General features: G+C 34.2%; 4 protein-coding genes across 12 annotated transcripts in view; 3 read left to right on the forward strand and 1 right to left on the reverse strand.

Moving 5' to 3' along the window:
• The first annotated feature begins 78 nt into the window (after positions 1-78).
• Positions 79-12877, forward strand: LOC116427222 (solute carrier family 35 member F3). Of its 9 annotated transcripts, none has more exons than XR_012999484.1 (12): positions 79-230; positions 326-486; positions 1684-1835; positions 2832-3073; positions 3156-3305; positions 3437-3784; positions 3867-3995; positions 4126-4315; positions 4392-4481; positions 4560-4689; positions 8725-10066; positions 10804-10851. XR_012999484.1 is itself a non-coding variant. In XM_031977314.2 (12 exons), the coding sequence occupies exons 2-12, from the start codon at positions 422-424 to the stop codon at positions 10916-10918; spliced, it is 1641 nt and encodes a 546-aa protein (XP_031833174.1). In that variant the 5' UTR covers positions 79-230; positions 326-421; the 3' UTR covers positions 10919-12877. The 9 variants fall into 9 exon arrangements, 8 of the variants coding, with proteins under 8 accessions (XP_031833174.1, XP_076227255.1, XP_076227259.1 ...); XM_031977314.2 differs by lacking the exon at positions 8725-10066 and adding an exon at positions 7624-7653 and having other exon boundaries at positions 10804-12877; XM_076371140.1 differs by having other exon boundaries at positions 8725-9140; positions 10804-12877.
• On the reverse strand, positions 12868-14386 carry gfzf (GST-containing FLYWCH zinc-finger protein). The gene is made up of 6 exons (XM_031977316.2): positions 14196-14386; positions 13939-14081; positions 13773-13831; positions 13525-13666; positions 13331-13448; positions 12868-13252 (listed from the first exon to the last, which is right to left on the reverse strand). Exons 2-6 carry the CDS (start codon positions 14071-14073, stop codon positions 13011-13013), a joined length of 696 nt encoding a protein of 231 aa, XP_031833176.2. The 5' UTR covers positions 14074-14081; positions 14196-14386; the 3' UTR covers positions 12868-13010.
• On the forward strand, positions 14295-17934 carry pit (probable ATP-dependent RNA helicase pitchoune). Its single transcript, XM_031977310.2, has 11 exons — positions 14295-14439; positions 14720-14995; positions 15094-15198; positions 15284-15397; positions 15475-15735; positions 15799-16113; positions 16189-16490; positions 16579-16731; positions 16821-16991; positions 17147-17324; positions 17669-17934. The coding sequence occupies exons 2-11, from the start codon at positions 14899-14901 to the stop codon at positions 17827-17829; spliced, it is 1857 nt and encodes a 618-aa protein (XP_031833170.1). The 5' UTR covers positions 14295-14439; positions 14720-14898; the 3' UTR covers positions 17830-17934.
• A 2128-nt stretch (positions 17935-20062) lies between these two features.
• Positions 20063-20837, forward strand: part of how (protein held out wings) — a 41880-nt gene continuing 41105 nt past the window's right edge. Inside the window, exon 1 of the mRNA XM_076370752.1 lies at positions 20063-20086. The gene's annotated coding sequence lies outside the window, so the exon portion shown is untranslated. The remainder of the gene's footprint in view (positions 20087-20837) is intronic.

Below are 20837 nucleotides of genomic sequence, written 5' to 3' on the forward strand. Positions count from 1 at the left end.
GGCTTAAAAGGTGGTAGTACGAAGTGTACTGGTAATCAATGGCGAAACATGGTACACGTTAAATCACGGGAAATTAGTTAAGGATTGCAATGTGTTCGTGATAAGTTTACAATGAAATTCGTAATACGATGTAGTGTTTTAATTTTATTGTACGATTGAACCGTTCAACAAACTTTTTGTTGACACGCAAAGACAATGACGTCTGTACTGTGTTTATTTTAAAGAAAGTGGTAATTGCGTTAACAGTGGAATACAAATATTATGTTGACAATTATTCTATCCGATTCCCGTTTATTCGGAGACTGTAAAACATTTTAACTTGCAGAACCGATGGATTGGTAATAAGATAAAACAATAAATACAACGACAATAAATTTGCTATGACAGTGCATGTGATGCAGAACTTAGTAAATAGTTAACAATGAATACACCGAGTTCAAAGCATGTCGTAACTTTCGACGAACGATGTAAGGAAGGTAAGTCAAGGTACATAATTCTAAGAGAACATTCTTATTTAATTAATTTCTTGATTCGTGTATTTCATAAAATATACCCTTGTAATTCTTATGTTGATTATCATGGAAATTATTGTCGTAGTAAGTATGTACTGTCCAATGTGCTTAACATAGAAGTAAAATATGAAGAAATGTTACGTGTTCCTGTTTCAGGTGTATTTATAATCCTTTTTGTCATTGCAACTGTAGCTTGGTAAAAATGTCTTACAATCATAATCTCAGAAGGGTATACTTGTAGAATGGCCACTCTGAGAACAGGATTAAGTAGCGAGAAATGAGAGATGTGCGCTTTATTGTGTCATGTGTTAATGGTCTCTTGTCCTTCGATATTTAATACCTTTCAATAGGCTGGTATCTGTGTAAAAATGCAGATAGTGGTATTATATTTTGCATCACTTGTCTAGAATTAATCATCATACAGATTCATAAATAGGATTTGAAGTTCTAAGAAAAAAGGATAGTAAATGCTGGAGAATCGCTAGAAACAATGCAGAAAGTACTCCCATTCTCAGAGCAGCCTAACTCTAATGAGATGAATGCTATTTGTATGTGAAGATAAAATCAGTCGCAAGATTCAATGATATATTTATTTGAATACATTTGGTGTAAGCATTTATCTTATTAAGTATGTTTCCAGGATCATGCATGTAGAGCTTGTTTTATATCATTTAATGTCTTTAATAACCCTTTCAAGAGAATCATCTAACAAAAGGGCACAATGCAGACAAACGTATTAGAATTGTTCTATATTTTTTTATTGCGGATTCAAAATCATTTAACTTATCTAGTTGAAATTTCCAAAATTATTCTTATGAGAAGTTTGAATGCTATAAATATGTTTCATTGACAATAATTTATGTGCATTTAACTTTAGATAATTATAAATGCTAATTGAAACACTTAAGTGCTTGCATGAGTTTGTGTATATTTGAATGAAATTGTTTTGTGTAATTCAGTACAACTTGAATAAAGTATAATAATATGGCTCTTACATTTGTTTGAACACTATTATATTGAGACAATCTTCTTGTTGTAGTTATGGAACACTTTATTTATTCTTTACAATGATACTTATGTGTTACATAATTTTTTGCACAATTTAAAATAAAGATAAGTTATACTTTTGTTCGAGTATATTGAAAAAGAAATGTTGCAAAATCTTTTAAAGAACAAACTTAAGCATGGGTAGCAGAGGAGTCGGGGACATTCCAACAATATTTCATCCTCAACAAACTCATACTTCAAATATCATTCTTGGTGACAATCAACAGAACCATGGTCCTCAAAGCAGTATTGGTCAAGTTACTCATGATAATACTGGTAAGCATGTGACGATAAGTACTTACATCCTACATTGAATTATAATAACAATATACAATCAACATTAATATAAGTGAATATTCTTTTAAAGTAATTGTTTATGTTCTAAATTGCCTCAATCTTTGTCAATTGTATTAGCCAGTTTAATATGCGAAACAATGGCTACAAATTTCATGCCAATTAAAATCTCAGGGGTAGGTCACTACCATGGATAAGGTATTTATCATTCCTTCCATCATCCCATTCTTTAGGATTAAATTCCACTACACAGTGCATATTAAAGAGGATCAGACCGCAAGGGACTGAGCAAACACAGTATTTTCTTATATACTCTATATATATATTTTTACCTACAATGGTATTAATATTGAAGGATAAAAGTTCGCGAACGTAGAAAATGGAAAGGCGTACGTTTCTCGTCTCGTCAATCAAATCCGTTTTCAGAATGGGTTGAGTATAAAGGGTAATTTTCCGAATTTTGTTGATATTTCAACGATGTTACTTCCTTAATTTGTTACAAATGTAATATACTGTATAATATGCTGTACAATATCGCTTCCCTTATACTTTTACCTACTTCATTTTCAACCAATGTATAATTTAATAGTATACGGTTTAATAGTATAATATGATGTTCTAATACATCTACGGAATTATAGATTTTTTATAGTAGAGTAATGAACATAGCAAGATAATACAGTAGGGTTCAGATAAACAGTTTTTCCATTTTATTTATTATTTTAAGTTTGCATCCACAATCCACCAGTGCCTGCGTAATATATTTGTAAAATAGATTATACTTATTTACGTGCGCCTTTTCAATATGGATTATTTGACTTAACTAAACCCATGGATTATTTGTAATTTGCATATGATTTACGATTCAGAAAAAACACCTCCCACAAAGTGATTATATGGAATACTAAGAGTTTTTTGACGTGTTTTCGATAGTGACTTTCTTTATATACATTTTAATCAATTAATTTCGTTATTTAGGGTGTGAGCAGCAACAAGGATGTAGCGTTACCGTTAGCTGCGGTGACTCAACGCCAAGTTGCCGCCCTTTGGATACAAGCGGAAGTGGAGGAATTGCTGAAGGAACTGGTGCTAGTCAAGGGCATAATGCGAGTCAAATCCAAGTTCAGCAGCACATTTCAACTCCTTCCGTTACTTATCAACAAAGGCCCAATTCTCTCTCAGCTTGTTATGCATCCTGCTGTGCAGAATCAGCAAAGAAGGTTCATCAATTTTAGTAACGAAAATCTCTTTAAATCAGTATTGTTATTCATTGTTTTACGCGTAAGCTCATTGTGATTACAGATATATTTTGGAGTATGTGTAACCATATGTGTCACAGCAAGTTGGGTTGGTGCAACGCATTGTATTAAATATTTATATTTTTACAAACTTGAAAGTCCGAGTTATTTATCATCTTCGAACTCATCGGTAACGGGAACGCATCAGCAACATGTAAGTTCATGTACTCTCTTTTTTTTACCTGTCAACATCCATCAAACTCAATCTATGAAATGTTTTTATACAAAGTAATAAGTTTTCATAAAATTGTATATTCTGCACGCATGTTTTGTAACATTTTTTAGACGGTTCCATATAATGCGCCCTTCTTCACAACGTGGTTCTGTACAAATTGGGAGATTCTTTACTACCCTATTTATTTCATTTGTCAAGCTGCGAGAATAAAATGTAACACTCCGTCAGAAATAATCGCAGAAAATTTGCGTGGATTCCGAGATAAAGGTTTCACCGGTGGTCGTTTTTTGATCAGATGTAGCCTCTTCTGTGGACTTTGGGTGGTCACGAATTATATGTATATTTATTCGCTCAGGATATTGTTAGCTACTGATGTGATGGCCCTGTTTGCGACAAACGTATCCTGCGTTTATTTATTATCATGGGTTATCCTTCATGAGCAATTTGTTGGTGTAAGGGTTAGTATTATCTTCCGTGGAAATTTGTTTTACAGTGAGTCGTTGTTTTCCTTTGTAATATTTTTAAATACATATGTTGCAGATAGTAGCAGTAATTTTATGCAACACTGGGATTGCACTTTTAGCGTACATGGATGGAATAACTGGCAGTCCGACATTAGGGGGTGTTGTTCTAGCAACATCTGCAGCAGCTGGTTCTGCTGTTTATAAGGTAACTATTAATATTAACAATATACCTAAATGGTATAAAGTAAATTTAACAACACTTTCACAATAATTGCTGAAAAAGTCAAAAGTGGGGACATTGATTGATGTAAAAGTGTTAAACAATGTTATATTAGGTGCTGTTTAAGAAAGTTATAGGAGAAACAACATTCGGACAAATGTCTCTATTCTTTTCACTTATCGGATTGTGTAATGCCGCACTACTATGGCCGGTCTGTTTAGCCCTGTACTTTACGGGAGCCGAGAGTGTACATTGGGAACGATTACCATGGACAGCATTACTTTTAGCGAGCATTCTTCATTTAGGTTAGCTGATGTTATTTAATATTAGTGATATTCAGGATACTTAAATAATACTGATACTTTTATTATTGTTTAATAGTTGCAAACATGCTTGGTAACTTCAGTATTGCTCTAACGTATGACTTATTCATTACCCTGGGATTGATCACAGCTGTACCTGTATCAGCTGGTATGTAAATTAACGAAATTATTGAATTATTGTGTAATTAATGTTGTTTAATAATTTATTGATGTTACTATATTACAGCGCTAGACGTTGTTTTATACGGAGCCCACTTTGTGGGCATGAAATTGGCAGGGATGATTTTTATAGCGGTTGGCTTCTTCCTTGTAATGTTCCCGGATAATTGGCCTGACTACATAACCAGATTACTTCGGTATGTGCTTTGAATGTATTTTGTATATATATAATTTATGGTATGTTTTATAACTTCAAATTAATTTCTTCCTTAGTCTTTAGTTTCGTAGTAAGTTTGCTAATGTTTTATCTCTGACTCCATATATACACGCGACATATAATCGCATCATATGCACGCGGGCGCATATATACACATACCTAAATCTGCATTTAAAACAGGCTACAAAAATACCTCTTTTATATTTAGATTTCGAAAATTTATATTAAACAGACGCCGCTCGATTTCAGAGAGAATATCATTTGTTCATTTTAGTATTCGTTTGATTATTTTTAGCAATTGTTTTCTAACACTTTTGTAAAATTTAAAAATAAATGTTTCAAGGTACATTATTAGCTAAGATTTATCATTTTCAAAACGATCGATTTTCTTCATTTTATTACTTTTACCGTAAAACACATTTGAAGTGTTGCCTATGGTATATAAAAATCATTTTTTATATTTTCTGAATATAAAACTTATTATTAAATTACCTGCTTTAAATGTATGTATGTACATATATTTACATAAAGGGTGGGTATCCGGAATGGGACATTTGCATTGCATTTAAAATTCTGAAATTATATCAGACTTCAATATGAAAAAATTTTTCAACTTTCAGCTCAGAATAGAAAGATGAAACATGGTAATTTCGTGATAACATTTTTTTTTAAGTTAATATTGTCTGTATATACTGTTATTCGTTTATTTCCCATGTTTCATCTTTCAAATAGTGTAACTTTATTTAATGTTCTTTCTTCGTAAGTTAAAAGTAAGCACTCAAACGCATACTTTTAGTCGCTGCACAATATATATTTACACAAATTTATACATTTATATTTTCTTCTTTCTACTTTTGCAAGACTATCGATCTACTGTTTCTCTCGTTTTGCACTGAATTAGAACTACTGTGTAGCTCACTGACGTAGTATATGCTTGATACACAAAATTGTTCATAAATGTACATATAAATCCTAATACCTGTACATATATATCATTTACTAATTTCTTTGGAATTTCTTCAAATTGGGTAAAAATTGAAAGATGTTCTACGTAAACAAAATTATTTAAACATACTTTCATTATACATGAAATTCTTAACAGTTAACACTTGCAGTGCTCTATAAGATTATAATTATATTATCTATAACTGACACTTAAAAAAGGCTTAATAATATTTTATAATATTTATAATACTCTAGATTAAATGCTATTATATTGCCTTCTCCCTTTTCATATGTTGTCTTATAATACATATACATCGACAACGTGTGTAGGTCAATAAAAAAGATTAAAGAGTCAGAATACTATGTGGGGTTGCTTTTTGCTTAATAAAAGTATAAAAAGATTATGTGACTTGTGGTTGTCACTTTTCTGATATTCTACTAACTAAGTAACTAATGTGAAACATAATTTTAATTTGAAAATAATTTTTTGTACTAAATTATAGAGAAAACATTTCCAAGCAATATATGATGTTTTAGCTAGTCAATTTTTTGTTATTCTGTACAATAATACAAAACCATTTTTAACAGTAAATCACTATCTTACACCTCATGCGAGTTGGGATGATTCATAGCAACTTTTTGAACTGTATATGCGACTTTTTTTATTAGTTCTACGATTCGGTTTTAATAATTAAACTGTTTATTGTGAAAAGGTGGCAACCCAACTTGTCACAGTTTATTTAAACATTTTATGTTTTTTGTTGCATAGAAGGTGTTCGAAGCAGACAGTAGAAATTTTGTTTCGCATTTAGTGATACTCCGTGTGTGTTCTCTAAGTTGCTAAAATAAAAAACCAGCATTCATATTATTTTACAGGATGCCTGGAATATGCAAGAAGTTTAAAGTATAGTTAAATGAGTACTAGTTCTAATTAATAAAAATACTGAGAATATATCAAAGTTCTACTATGTAGGTCTTTATCAGCATAAGCTGATTAAATTACATGTTACTAGGATTATAAAATAAATTAAAATGGAAAACAGTTTTGGATAATTTTTTCATGATTTTTTCTGCAATAAAAATTCACATCATATCTAAACATAATTCAAGAATTCGGATTAATATTCAATGATCTTACGTTAAATAATGGTATATTCACTGTTGCAATTGAAGTATTTATTCATCATCAACAGTTCTATATCTCAACGTCTATGTAAAACATTTTTCAATCAAGCATTAGTAAAACTATTAATTAAGCAAATTATTGTACACCATTTGAATTATTTTCTTTATACAAGCTAAGTTACACGTTCGATTTATCATTACTGTTATTATTAATAAGTGAAACAAAATTTTTCGAAAAACACAAAGGAAAATTTCAATTATATTATCAAGAGGGGATATCAGAAAGTAATGCCTGTCGATGTAAGAGTAATTAATACTTAAGAAGGCAATGGAGCAAAATACATATACTTCTGCTCATAAGTGGTTCAATATATTTATGAGCAGGTGTACAAATTTCTATAATACAAAGTTACTCTTTAACATAGTCACCATCGTGTTCAGTGCATTCACTCAATCGATGAATCCACACCTAAAGAATCATTTAAAATAAACTGTTGAGAGTATCTCCGAGTGCAAAGTTAATTAACATTCTCAAAACTATCGAATCTTATTTCATAGTATGCTCTTCTTTATTGTCCCGATGATATTGAAGTTTAATGGCGCTAAATGCGGACTGTATAAATAGTAATTTCTAATCTCGAGCTATGAGAATAACGTAGAATTTACAGGAAAGTAATCACAGTTACATTTGTCGAAAATTGAATCGAGATAACCGAATCAAACTATTCGAATAAGTGAAAGAATTACAAAATTGCTTGAGCTGCTTATTGTGTTGTGTGTGGATCGACGTCAACACTCCATCACTCGCTTCCCAACAATCAGGATGCATTATATGCTGTTACAGAAACATAGTCCTCATGAGTCACAGTTCGAGGTAAGAGAATACATCGCCATCATCTTGTTGGTCGCGTAAAAAATTCATCCCCTATTTCGCTACTCTGATTTCAACAACGACATCAAGGCTTCTTGATGGTTCCATTTGTATCTCCTGCGAAACCAGATGAATTTTTCACGAATGACAAACAAGAAACTGTCAAAAGTTGCATGGTTTTCTACTTTGCTGTGTCAGTTTTGTGTCTGCGCGAGCACACAACAAAACCAAATGCATAAGCTTGTTCGTACCAACTAACAAGCATGACTTTCTCTTGCTTTCGCATAGACTTGATTTTTGTTTAAATTTACAACTAGGTTTGGTGTGCCGTGAATCCGATGAAACCAAGTTTTTCATCGTTCACACTTTCATTTGAAATTAGGGCGTTAACATTTGCGTTCAGGTATCGAAGCACAACGTGACACTCCAAACAGATTTCTTGTCAATATCAATTTTAAAAAGAAAAGCTTACACAGACTATTCCAAGCTAATATAACATGGCGTCGTTTCCATACACGGTGTCCAGATAATCGTGGTACAACCTGGCAAGATATTTATTATACATACGCAATTTCACGTTATATTTTAGGAGTTGTCTTCATCCTAAACAACTGAAAAACAGTCAACCAACACTAACGACATCCATACACCAGCAGAGTTTCAAACAATTCCCATACAAATACACTTGCAAGGACTACTGGCAACTTCTCATCCCAAGGACTACACTCAACCACTAAAGCCTCCTAAGAACAAAAATCTCATTTCACCTGTTCATTTCATTTCAAGAAGCCTTCCAGGTTGCACCACGATTATCCGGTCGCACCTTTCAATTTGGAAAGAAGAGTCTATAGAGTCAGAAAGAGATCAGCTGCAAGATGTAAGAGAGACGCGTGCCAAGTTTTTCATTCTTAACGGGAACGACGAGCACGAAAAAAAAAAGAAAATGTGTAGAATAAGTATTTAGTAATCTGTAAAACAAATAACACCTCACGACGCCGCCGAAAAGAAGCCGCACACTGGTCCTTGTGGGGAATAATGGGAATACTTATGAAAGCCTGGGATTGATATACGCAGTACCACGGGCACCCAGCAGCACAGGAGCACTGTTGCTAGAAGCCGGTACTCGTCAATGCAGCAACGTCAATGTCGGTTGCGAAGCTACGGCGTTTCGTCGGCGCATGGCGACGGGCAAATGCTGCTACCGATTAACAACATAAACAGCAATCAGGGTAACAGCAACCAAGCGGCCGGTGAACCGACGGCGGCGACGGCCACCCCGAACCTAACACACCGGCACAGTAACTCGTCCCAACAGAACAACACGGCTTACGAACCCCAACCTCGACGTGTCCCTACTTCCATTTCGTATACGACCTCGACCTCAACCCCGCTATCGACCCCGATCTCAACCTCAATCGCGACCTCAACCTCAACCACGACGAAAAATCATCAACGTTCCCATCTTCCTGGCCTTCAGAGGCAATAACAAGGTATGAGCGTACTAACGACACCAAGGAAAGACTAAGGATTTAGGGTTGAATTATTTGTTTACGCAGTTGTTTTGGATGATTTATTTATTTTTTTTAGAAATTATGTCAGAGGAGAAATGTTCCATGTTGAAGGATGTTTGCGAATAAGTTTGTTTATGGTGTTATAGAGGGAAGGAATAATATGGTTATATTTTGCGGTGGGATGGAGAAGTCTCTCCCTTAGTCTTTCTAGGTTTAAGGACGCGAAACAAGGATCCGAGTTTGCTTACGAATCAACTGATAAGAAGCCCCGATTTAACTTCCTAAAGCTCCTCTCGTTCAAACCTGTTGTTAATGATCGAGGGAAGTTTTGTCTTATCAGTTTAACGTCGAAGTAAATACTAAATTCGGTTGAAGTTTGTGCAGTGAGTAATTTGGCAGTGTGTAATTCACGAGTCTCTTTCGATGCCCTCGAGAAGGTCAGCTTTTATTAAGAACGATATTTCCTGTTTTCTTCTTCTTCTTCTTTTGTTTTCAATACAGGTGTACGAATAATCATTCTTTTAGCTTGAATTTTTCGTGACGACGAAGGTAATACTGAGTTTAGATTGAACCTCTGTGTTTGTGTTACTGTAACCACTTTATTATTGATCACTGATCGAGCAATAACAGGACAAATAAGTGTATAATGTTGATTTACCGTAGAGTATGTTGAATTACTATGGAATTGTTTAAACGATGTGATTATTATTAACGGAGTATTTATCTTCTGGATTCCTATAATGGTAGATAAAGAACTGTGCTTGTAAAAGCAAAGATAACTCTCGTACCGAAGGAAGAGAAAATATTCTAGAATTAAAGTTGTGAATTTAAATGAATTGCTTTTACAAGATGAACTGAAGTAGTACATAACTAGATGAGACCTTGTAAAATTGTACAGAATTCTAGTACGTATACTACCCTTATGTTTTAGAATTGCAGATACTGAATTGCTGGTTTAGTGCTACCTTGCGTTTCCGGTTCTAACATAACAGAATATCTTTTTATATGCATTTGTCTCGCTAGTACCTACAGTATGCCTGCGTTAAGGAATGACTTTAGAAATTGTTTACCTAATGTAACTTGACCGTCTGTTTACTTGTAGTTTTAATACATATATAAGTCCGTTAGCGTCCTCCTGTTACGTCGTTTCGGGTATCGAGCAATTATCTGTCTTTTATACATTACGTATTTTATGGAATGAAGCACTGTGACCGATGTCATGCTGCTCTGTGTCTCGTAAAATCATTCGTGTTACCAGCTAAGTTCATGATTTCAGAAATACCTCCAGAAATTTGCGGACTATTCCAGAGAAAACAAAGGAATTCTGGAAGCAAATAACATTAAAGGTGAAAGGAATTCGAGCTACTATTTTCTCATCTTCTTTAGTTACCTTTAGTTTTGCAAACTTTCACCAGAACAAAGTGCACGAAGTAAGTATGTTTTCAATTAAGGAATAATCCGCAAATTTCTAAGGAGAAAACTGTTTCACGTGAGATACCGTTCCCTTTGAATATTTTTCGATCTTGCCGGTTAACACTGAAAGAAAAACAAACGTGAGGCAATGTAATTATTTGCATGCAGTCGAAACTCTTAAATTAAGGAAACCTTCGAGGAGCATAATTGACCTGACGTCTAATTACAGATGGAGCAGAAGACACGGGCATGGTGTGTCGGGTGGTACCCAACGCGACGTGATCGATTATCGCACCGGTTACATAAAATCCCATCTACGGTCGCCCTCGGGGAGAGTTAGGTGACTAAGTGACCGATGGATTACGGAGACAGTTGCGATGCAACGGAGAAAATGCCAAACGAATTATCAGAGGGACAGTAAGAACACCGAAGAGGCATGTCAACGTGAATTCAAGATCATCAGAGGTTCGATCGCGTCACCCCATATGTTCGTTCGTTACTATGTCTTCTAGAGTCATACGGGGCATATTTCAATAATTCAATTTTCACCGACAATGTGTATTCACTATCGTGGAAAAAAATGATCTCTTTACTTCCAGTGCTAACGATCGGTATTTTAGATATCCTCCAGTCGTGTATCAACGATCCCTGCGTTTATCTATTGTTACTGATTTTTTAAATGTCACCTACAATTTCGATCCAGGTATTTATCCGAGGTACGCCACGAGAATGGCGGTTTACTGTACAATAAAAAAAAGTCCTATGGCTGTCTAAAGTCGAAGTAATTCGAGGAGGTTCGCGTGCAGGTAGCGATTAAACCCTTTACTCCTGTTCACGTTAAACATATCTTTAGATCAGGTTCGGGTGACTCGTGGTTGAACGGACTTAACGATTAGCGTGTTCGGGTAGCTCTGACCGTGGCCAGTACAGGCAAGTTGCTCAGGCCTGCTTTTAGACTCTTCATTGTTGTAAAAATTTTAATCTTTAATATCATCCCCGTTTTAACTTCAGCATTTAAATAAAATATCAAACACTTGAACAACACGTATACTTTTCAATTAATTAATAGCGTAACAAGTTATTCGGGATTAACAACGGAGTAACTACGGAGTATGCACACACCGCTCGAACATATTTCATCGGTTGTTTAATTATATAACGAACTTAGAATTTTTTACAAAACGGATGCTCAAGTTTTTATATATTTCAAGTTTATACGCAACCGAGATGAAAAGAAATGGTAAAACTGCAATCGTTAACGAATGAACCGTTATTGTATTTTGTATTCTTTCCTTCGTTTCGAACATGAAGCTTTGATCATGGTGAATGATTAAATATTTTTGAGCAGCAGTGTGTATTCCGACGAATACTGTAAACAATCATGTACCGTAGGATCTCGAAAATGACTCGAGCGGACTTGAAATTTATAATCGAACACGACTGATTATGAAAAAGGGTTTAAGAGGATTAATATTCTGTAAACTATGAGAACTTTTCGAGACGCTATTGCATACATGTACCACGAATTAAATAGATAATCTCTTGAACGGTAGCGAAGCTGTATTTCTGTGAGTACTTAAACGATAGGATGAGAGAAAATAGAGATACTTACCGTGTTCTCGTATAGTGCATATATAACTGCACTGAACGCAATTATTATCGGTAGTAAAATTAAAGTACGAGTAATTTTTTGAATGCGTAACATCCAAATGCGTCTTTACTAATCTGTATACTTGGTAGAAGAAATTTTGGTACGGAACTCCGCTGACTATAAATTAGTTAGTAATTAAATACTCGACTAATTAATACTTGTACAGTTTCAGATCTCAGGTATGGGTGTCAATGCTTGGTACTGCCTATCAGTCTTTATACGCTGTTAGATTCGAATATTAGAGCATCGGTCGGATTTACAATCAGATTGAATATCAAGTTCACAATTTACTTATACCTCGGATTGAAGGATATCATTGATATCATCTATCTTCTGACGATGTCACTGGTATTTCTGCCACCAAGTATACTTTAATAATCTCGCCAGTCAATTACGTACTAAAACCGATTTTTGTTCGCGTACCTGTTGTCGAACACTGCTCATTGTTCTCAGATCTTTTTATAATTTCCGGTGAAGAGTCGAATGAGTCTGTGCGTTTCCTGTTAACGGGCATGATGCTTGGCTTACTCTTCCCGTTTAGCGACGTAGAAATCACGTTCACAGTGACAGACTTTGTTGAGATCTACTTTGGGATTCAATTTCCAAGTGTAATGAGAATAAGTTCAAATAATAATCGTTAAATATCACTCGTGATCTGTTGTTATTATTATACGTTGTCCAGTTATAATAGTAATGAAGTACATGTATTTGTTTGCAAGGAGGGTGAAACGGACACTTACATTTTGTATATAATCTCGTATAAAATATTCAGTAGCAGCAAGAACTTACGCTTTGCTCTTGCGAACGGGATGTATCGGATGATTCAAATCTGGCATGTGTGGCGGATTCTTTTCAAAATATTGAATTTCTTCCATACCTTTCTCAGCGATCTCCCATAATTCCGGATGCTTTTGCTTAAAGTTGGCGTACCATTTTTGTATCAGAGGCCATTCGTCTAATTTAAAATCAATTGCTTCTAGACACATGGTAGCGGTAATCAATGGAAAATCGGCTATGGTCAATGTATCTATTGAAATATACAATTCATTATACATCTATTCATGATGCACAGCCTGTTCAAATCTCTGTAATTACAGATACTTACTCCCCGCCGCATATTCAGAATTCTCACGTTTCAGATATGTCTCAAAAGCGTCTAAAGCCATTTTCAGTTTCTTCAATCCTAAGGGAGTTCTTTCATAATCGAAGAATATGGGAGCCATCTGTAACAAGATTTTGAAATATCATTAAAAATTTGATTTTGATCTGTACACGTATAAATACAACTCATATACGTACCACGTATTCAGAGATGTTGCGATAATACATGGCTAAATTAAAACACAAACGATGATTGACTATCGCGCGTGCCTTTGCATCTTTCGGGTACAGTTTCTCATCTTTGTCGTATTTGTCGCCAAGATATTGCAAAATAGCGTTGCTGGAATAATGAATTTATTTTTTATTTTCCTGGGCTATGTATTGCTCTAAGAACTTCTTGTAATTGTATCATTAGTGAAGATATTTATTTTCTGAGAAATTTATACCTTTCTCCCATTATTAAGTCACCGTCAACCAAAACAGGAATTTCTTTCTGTGGGTTTAACTGTGAAAGCATTGAATTAGTTTTATTAATGCTACAAATATTCTTTAGTTCCACAGGAAGCTACATGTTGCGTTCTAGTTAAAGATTTTTATTTATAATGGACATACTTTTTCGTATTCCTCAGTCATGTGTTCACCTTTACCGAAATCAACATCCACCAGTTCATATTCGACACCTAAAGCCTTTAATGCTTGGCGACATGATAGGGACGGTGGTCCATCGGAAACGGAGTAAAGCTTCATTGTTCAATCTAAAATAATAAATTCTACCTGTAGATCTTTGTAAATCAGCACGGCAATATTGAAGATCTATAGCACATTCTAATATAAAAATTAATATGATCGGAACTTTATATACCGCTTACCTGAAATGTGAGGATTTTAATATAGCCGGCAAGAGAAACCTGTATAGCGTTCGGAACGAGACTGTGACTGCACCACCTACCTATCGGATACATTATCCGAAGTTCCTTTCACTCTGTAATTCTTCAAGGTTCTTAATTGTGGCCTCGATTTCAATGCAAGATATCGTATCTGTGCACTTGCAAATATGCACTCTAGAGCTGAGATCCTCAGTATCTTATCAGTGAAGCATAATAATTAGCATAGGTAATGTTCAATTATTTTTAATATTTTTATCTTTCTAAAGAATTTTATAGCTTGTTGAATAGAAAAATCTGAAGTAATATACTAATGAATTTACTAATAGTAAATTTTATTGTGTAAGTTTCTATAATATAATAGCAGATAAAGATATTAAAAATTATAATTTCATTTTATGTTTAATTTTTGAAAGTAGTGAAGTACAGATTGATTTAATTTGTATAAAAAGTGGGTGAGTAATTTAAAATTGATTTAAATTTAACATATTTCTTATTTGTACTGCTAGATGGCGAAGTATTCTGTTTCCAATTATTCGATTTTGTCCGTACGATCAAGTGGGAAATACTTTCTCGTTATGTCGTGTATTGAGGTTAGTTAAAACCACTGTACCACATGGGCGAAACGTGTATTGTTGAATTTTACTGTTGAACTTTCGTGAATTGTTTTATTTGTCCTCGTATAAAAATGTCTGTGCCTGAGAAAGTTTTAATGCGGAAGATTAGGAAAAGAGAGAAGAGGAAACTTCAAATATTGAAAGAACGAGAGAAGCAATTGGAAAATGGTAAACATATAACATATAACAAATTTCTTCAATGATTGATTCCTTTATATAATTGTTTATTGAGGGATTTCAAGTGGTATCATATTTTCCTTTAATAGTGAATGAAACTACAATCGAGGATTCAGAACAAAACACTGAAGAAGATAAAGTGGAACTTTCAAATGGATTCAAACGACATTCCACAGATGATACTTCTGTGAAAAGTAAGTCAAAACAATGGTTTGTATAATGTATAATTTCTCTTCTTATCAGAGTTTTTACATTACCTTATATTCTTTCTTAATTCAGAGAAAAGAAAGAAAACTAAAGAGGATGCACAGGCTAGTACAGATAACGAAAATGAAAATAATACAGATGAAAATTCTGAATCAGAGAATAATGCAGATAAAGAAGTTGAGAATTGTAAGTACAATAAAACGAATTTGTGATTAAATAACATTATGTATTTTTGTGTAATTAATTTAATTACTTATTATTAGTGCCTGGATCAGCAATAGGTTTAGAAGTAATGAATGATACAAGTTTCAAAGTATTAGAAAAATTAGTATGTGAAAACACTTTGAAAGCCATTAATGATTTGGGTTTCACGAACATGACTGAAATACAGGCAAAATCGATACCTCCTTTGTTAGAAGGAAGAGATTTAGTTGGTTCTGCGAAAACAGGATCAGGAAAAACCTTAGCATTCTTAATACCAGCTATTGAGCTGATTTATAAACTCAAATTTATGCCCCGTAATGGTATGTAAATGATACATATGGATAAAACATTTTCAGTTGATTGTGTTACATTATAATTTATAGGCACAGGCTGTATTATTATATCTCCAACACGAGAATTGTCCATGCAAACATTTGGAGTATTGAAGGAGCTAATGCAATATCACTATCATACATATGGTTTATTAATGGGTGGAGCAAATAGGCAAGCTGAAGCTCAGAAACTTTCAAAAGGGATTAACATTGTTGTAGCTACACCTGGTAGATTGTTGGATCATCTGCAAAACACACCAGACTTTCTGTATAAAAATCTTCAATGTCTTATCATTGATGAAGCTGATCGTATTTTAGACATTGGGTTTGAAGAAGAGCTTAAACAAATTATTAATATTCTACCAAGTTAGTTGGTTATCCTAGAAATAAAATTAATTGCGTTTAATAACAATAGGGATCATAAAATTATTATATTTACAGAAAAAAGACAGACAATGTTGTTTAGTGCTACACAAACTAAAAAAACAGAAATGTTGACAACTTTAGCCTTGAAGAAGGAACCAGTTTATGTTGGTGTTGATGACGATAAGGAAAAGGCAACAGTGGAAGGTTTGGAACAGGGATATGTAGTTTGCCCTAGTGAAAAGAGATTTCTGCTTTTGTTTACTTTCCTGAAGAAAAATAGAAAGAAAAAAGTTATGGTTTTCTTCAGTTCTTGTATGTCGGTCAAATATCATCATGAACTTTTAAACTACATTGATTTACCAGTACTGAGTATACATGTAAATATGTGTTACATATCAGATACCATGTATGGTTAGTAGTCGTGTACTGTATAGTTTTGTCACAAATTCTTTAATTATGTAACAGGGAAAACAAAAACAAACGAAAAGAACAACAACATTCTTTCAATTCTGCAACGCTTCGTCTGGTACACTTCTTTGTACTGATGTAGCCGCACGTGGTCTTGATATACCTGCTGTTGATTGGATTGTACAATATGATCCACCAGATGATCCTAAAGTAAATACTTCGATTTTAAATTTACAATGAAAATATATAGTTGTAAAGTTTTTCGATTATATGCAATGCTTTGTAAAATTCCACTTTAGGAATATATCCACCGAGTTGGTAGAACGGCTCGAGGCGAAGGCAGCAGTGGGCATGCCTTATTAATTTTGAGGCCAGAAGAACTTGGCTTCCTTCGTTACCTTAAACAAGCAAGGGTGCCCGTAAACGAATTTGATTTTTCATGGAATAAAATTGCTGATATTCAATTACAGGTAAGACCTCTGACCTGTAGGTAAACTAATTTACCAACTTTTCATAACAGGAATAAGATTAAAAATTTAGATATGGTTGTGCAATGGTTAATACATAATCACGATTTTTTATGCCCAATTCAGAAAAAAATATATAATTAATTCTGTTCTTTCAGCTTGAGAAGTTAATTTCGAAAAACTACTTTTTAAATATGTCAGCAAAGGAGGCATTTAAAGCATATGTAAGAGCATATGATTCTCATCATTTAAAACAAATTTTCGACATTGAAACTTTGGACTTGGCAAAGGTTGCAAAATCCTTTGGATTTCTGGTACCACCAGCCATAGATTTGAGTATCCTTTTTATGGTTATATACATCAACATTTTAACATTATGCTGCTTTTTACAGTTCATAAATTTGTTGTTTAGTTCTAATATATTCCGAGATATTCAATTCAGTTCCTCAAGATTGTCAACCTTGAGGAACTGTTTTCACCTCTTTAACAGTGGCCATTACCGATAAGAAAATATATTAAATATCTGTCAGTATTCTAATTTTGTAAAAAAATTCATAAATCACATCTGTAATTGCCACTGGTGATAACTTCGTCGTTAATTTTATGTCATAAGATTCAAGGACATGCAGATAAAATTTGCATGCAAAAACCCAGTTTTCCTTAACATCGTTCCGTTATAGAAGTGGGAATAAGCAAAAATTCACGACCACGAAAAAGATTAGGTGGGGGTGGTTATGGATATTTCAAAAATGCGAATAATCCAGGTTCAGACAAACAAGTGAAGCGCACCAAGACTTTCCGTCAAAAGAAATCATCTGACAGTCGACAATTTGCTAGATAATTGAAATTTCAACACGTTCAATAAAATGAAATTTTTTTTAACATTAAAATTGTACAGTATGTATACCCAAGAATAAATTTCCAACACATTCTATGGTTTTTATAATTTTGTAATTATTCCAATTACAAAAGTTAAGTACACGTAAGGAATGCATAAATGATCAAAAATATAAGATGACAAGTCAATATTTAACTTTCCATGGTGGCGACACCCAGTGACAAAAATATAGTACTATCGACAATAGCTTGAGCATTTTGCCGTAGATGGCGTTGCATGTATTTTAAATTTTATTTAATTTGTTAGAAAAATTGAATAGTGAAATTAAATTCTATTATCTCCGATAATAAGTTATTTACTCAGAAACCCTAAGAAACTTTTACAAAATAGTTTCCCCTATTTCTAATTTTATCTACATACAATATAGTCTTTAAAATTATAACAGCGAAACCATTGAAACACTTGCTACCAAAGTGCACAATACAAATAATGTTTCATATTAAAATTGGTCTCGATATATTCCAACGTCTTTAAATACTAATAAATTCTAAAATCGAAGACAATAACGCGGTATCATCTTCGATTTCTAACACTTCGTCGTGTAGAATACCGATTGCTCAGATCTCACCACGAATAGATTACTGCGAATAAAAATCGAAGAGAGATAAATGGTACACAGTTCCATCGACTTCTTAAAAACCAACTGATATCGCAATTACGAGGAGAGATTGAAACAGATTAAACAATGGATCCATATTCTATTTAAATAACGCAACGAACGTTTCGCTTATTGGGATCAATACGTACAGCCATTAAGAATATTTTTCGTATTCGTTACAAACAAGAGCGCCATAAATTGTCTATTAATTGGAAAAAACGTATCAAGATGACTACTTTATAGCACGCGACACCTACGTTACTTCTCTGTAGGACCATGTATGGCGCATGTTGTATGACGTCAACGCTATTTTACATTAACCAATATACGTGGGTAGGCGCGTTGGATATGGCGCGAACGTAAATGTTCGTGGGAGAATACTAAGGCGAGAACCTATAGAATTCGTCGCAGTCTTCGATCAATGCCTTTCCGAGTTACTATCAATAACATATGAAATTGATAATGTCCCGATACTGAATTTTAACGCGAACGGAACCAAAGATGGGCAACTTTGTTACCTCCAGAAACAGCCTCGAGTTACCTACGCTAGCGAACCGTTGAACGCTGCCTACCGATGGTACTGCACAAAATTTCTAACAGATCCTAGAAAAGTCCCAAGACTGGATTCCTAGATACAAGTTTAATCACGCAACACGGCGACGCGTACGACGCCGAAGACACTTAACAATACGCTTTTGTCTTTCGGCTACATCATTGTTGAATATAATGACCACCGTCCGACATAAGAATGTTTATTATTACCGTTCCTTAATTACTGTTCGTTAAATTTTCGTCATGTGCGCCGGAAGAAGTTATTTTCGACCCGACCCAATATGTTCGTGACCCGCGAACATATGGTTTTGTAACACCACATAGCCCAATTTTCAATCCGGTAACTTCTGTGTATGCGCACCGAGTCTTGTCCGATTTCTTCAAGGAGTTTTAGCTGGCGCAAAGTGAAATTTTCGGTGGATAGGATTCCATGAGATTTCGAGAGTCAGCAATGGAACCTTTCAGACACAATCGAACCATGACGAATCTACTGCATATAAATATGCAACAAATCTACATGTTAACCGGACTCAATCGTTGTCCTATACGCATTAACACTAGACTTACAGAACGAGACAATTCGATTCATATTGAATTTTATAAACATTATTTGCTAAACGTTTAAACCTCTACTTTCCGAAATCTAAACGAACGAATATCAATTTTTCTAAAAACAATAGAACAAATTGTACAATGAATGTCCGTAGATCCAGTGTTAAGAGAATTTGTATATGTCATATCGCAGGCAACAGGCTTTGAGATTGCAAGTTCCCTTGAATGAGGGATTATAAAATTGTTGTTGAAAAGACTGCACTTTCACTGTCATCGTTCAGTGGAAAAAAAAGGATCGAACGCGTATGCGTTCGATCGTTGTATACATTAACGTTTACTGCGTATCCTTCGGTACGTATTTCTAATTTGTAACACGATACCTCGTGTTGCAGGAAAATAAAAGTAGGTAAAATCATTAATTATGCATTCTACAGATTGCTACTTCCAGATCACAACGAAGTTAGTACTGCGTAGACCGGAGTAACAGGTGCAAGTCGCGTTCGTTTCGATCCAATAATTCATCAAATAATTAATCACTTCATAAGAAAGCATTAATTTCGGTTTAATCTACTGACCGGCTATTATTACTGTAATCGAAGTAATTGATCTAGGTGTATTACAATCATTCAGCAAGCACCGCTCGCGTTACAGGTGGACTTATAGTTATTTAATTATAGTCATTACATAAGACGTACGGTTAATAATACACGTTCACGAAAAATTTATGAATATCTGTTTTATAACTCATACTTATTTTGTACCAGAAGATTTTGTTATCTTCTTCTTTGGTACCCGATACAGTTACTCGATTGCACAATAATAATGCTGAAAATAAAATGGGGGAACGATGGCAAAAATGAAGGTATCTTAATTTCTCGTTAAACGAGGATATTCGTGCAACGAACGAATTAGAAATTTCCGTGGTGGCTTTCGGTAAAAATTCTCTTCGTCGTTCGTAAGCGATCTTAACGTGGTACTTCGCGCGTTCTCCAATGACTTCAGATAAGTGTTTCTAAAAATTAATTTCATGAACGCGTCGTCTATTTCTGCGGTTGATAAAATCGTGAGGAATCTCCCTACAAGCCATTGTTTCTGTTTATTTATAAACTGTCCGAGCATCGCGAAGAATCCTGACAGTGTATTTATTAATAAGCCCACGGCAGATTTCTCCAGGCCATTCAAATAGATAATAATCCGCGACTCATTAAAAATTCAAAAGCACGCCCACCGTCCCGGAGTAAATATAAAT

The sequence above is a fragment of the Nomia melanderi genome, chromosome 9, assembly GCF_051020985.1.
Source record: "Nomia melanderi isolate GNS246 chromosome 9, iyNomMela1, whole genome shotgun sequence".
Taxonomy (NCBI): domain Eukaryota; kingdom Metazoa; phylum Arthropoda; class Insecta; order Hymenoptera; family Halictidae; genus Nomia; species Nomia melanderi.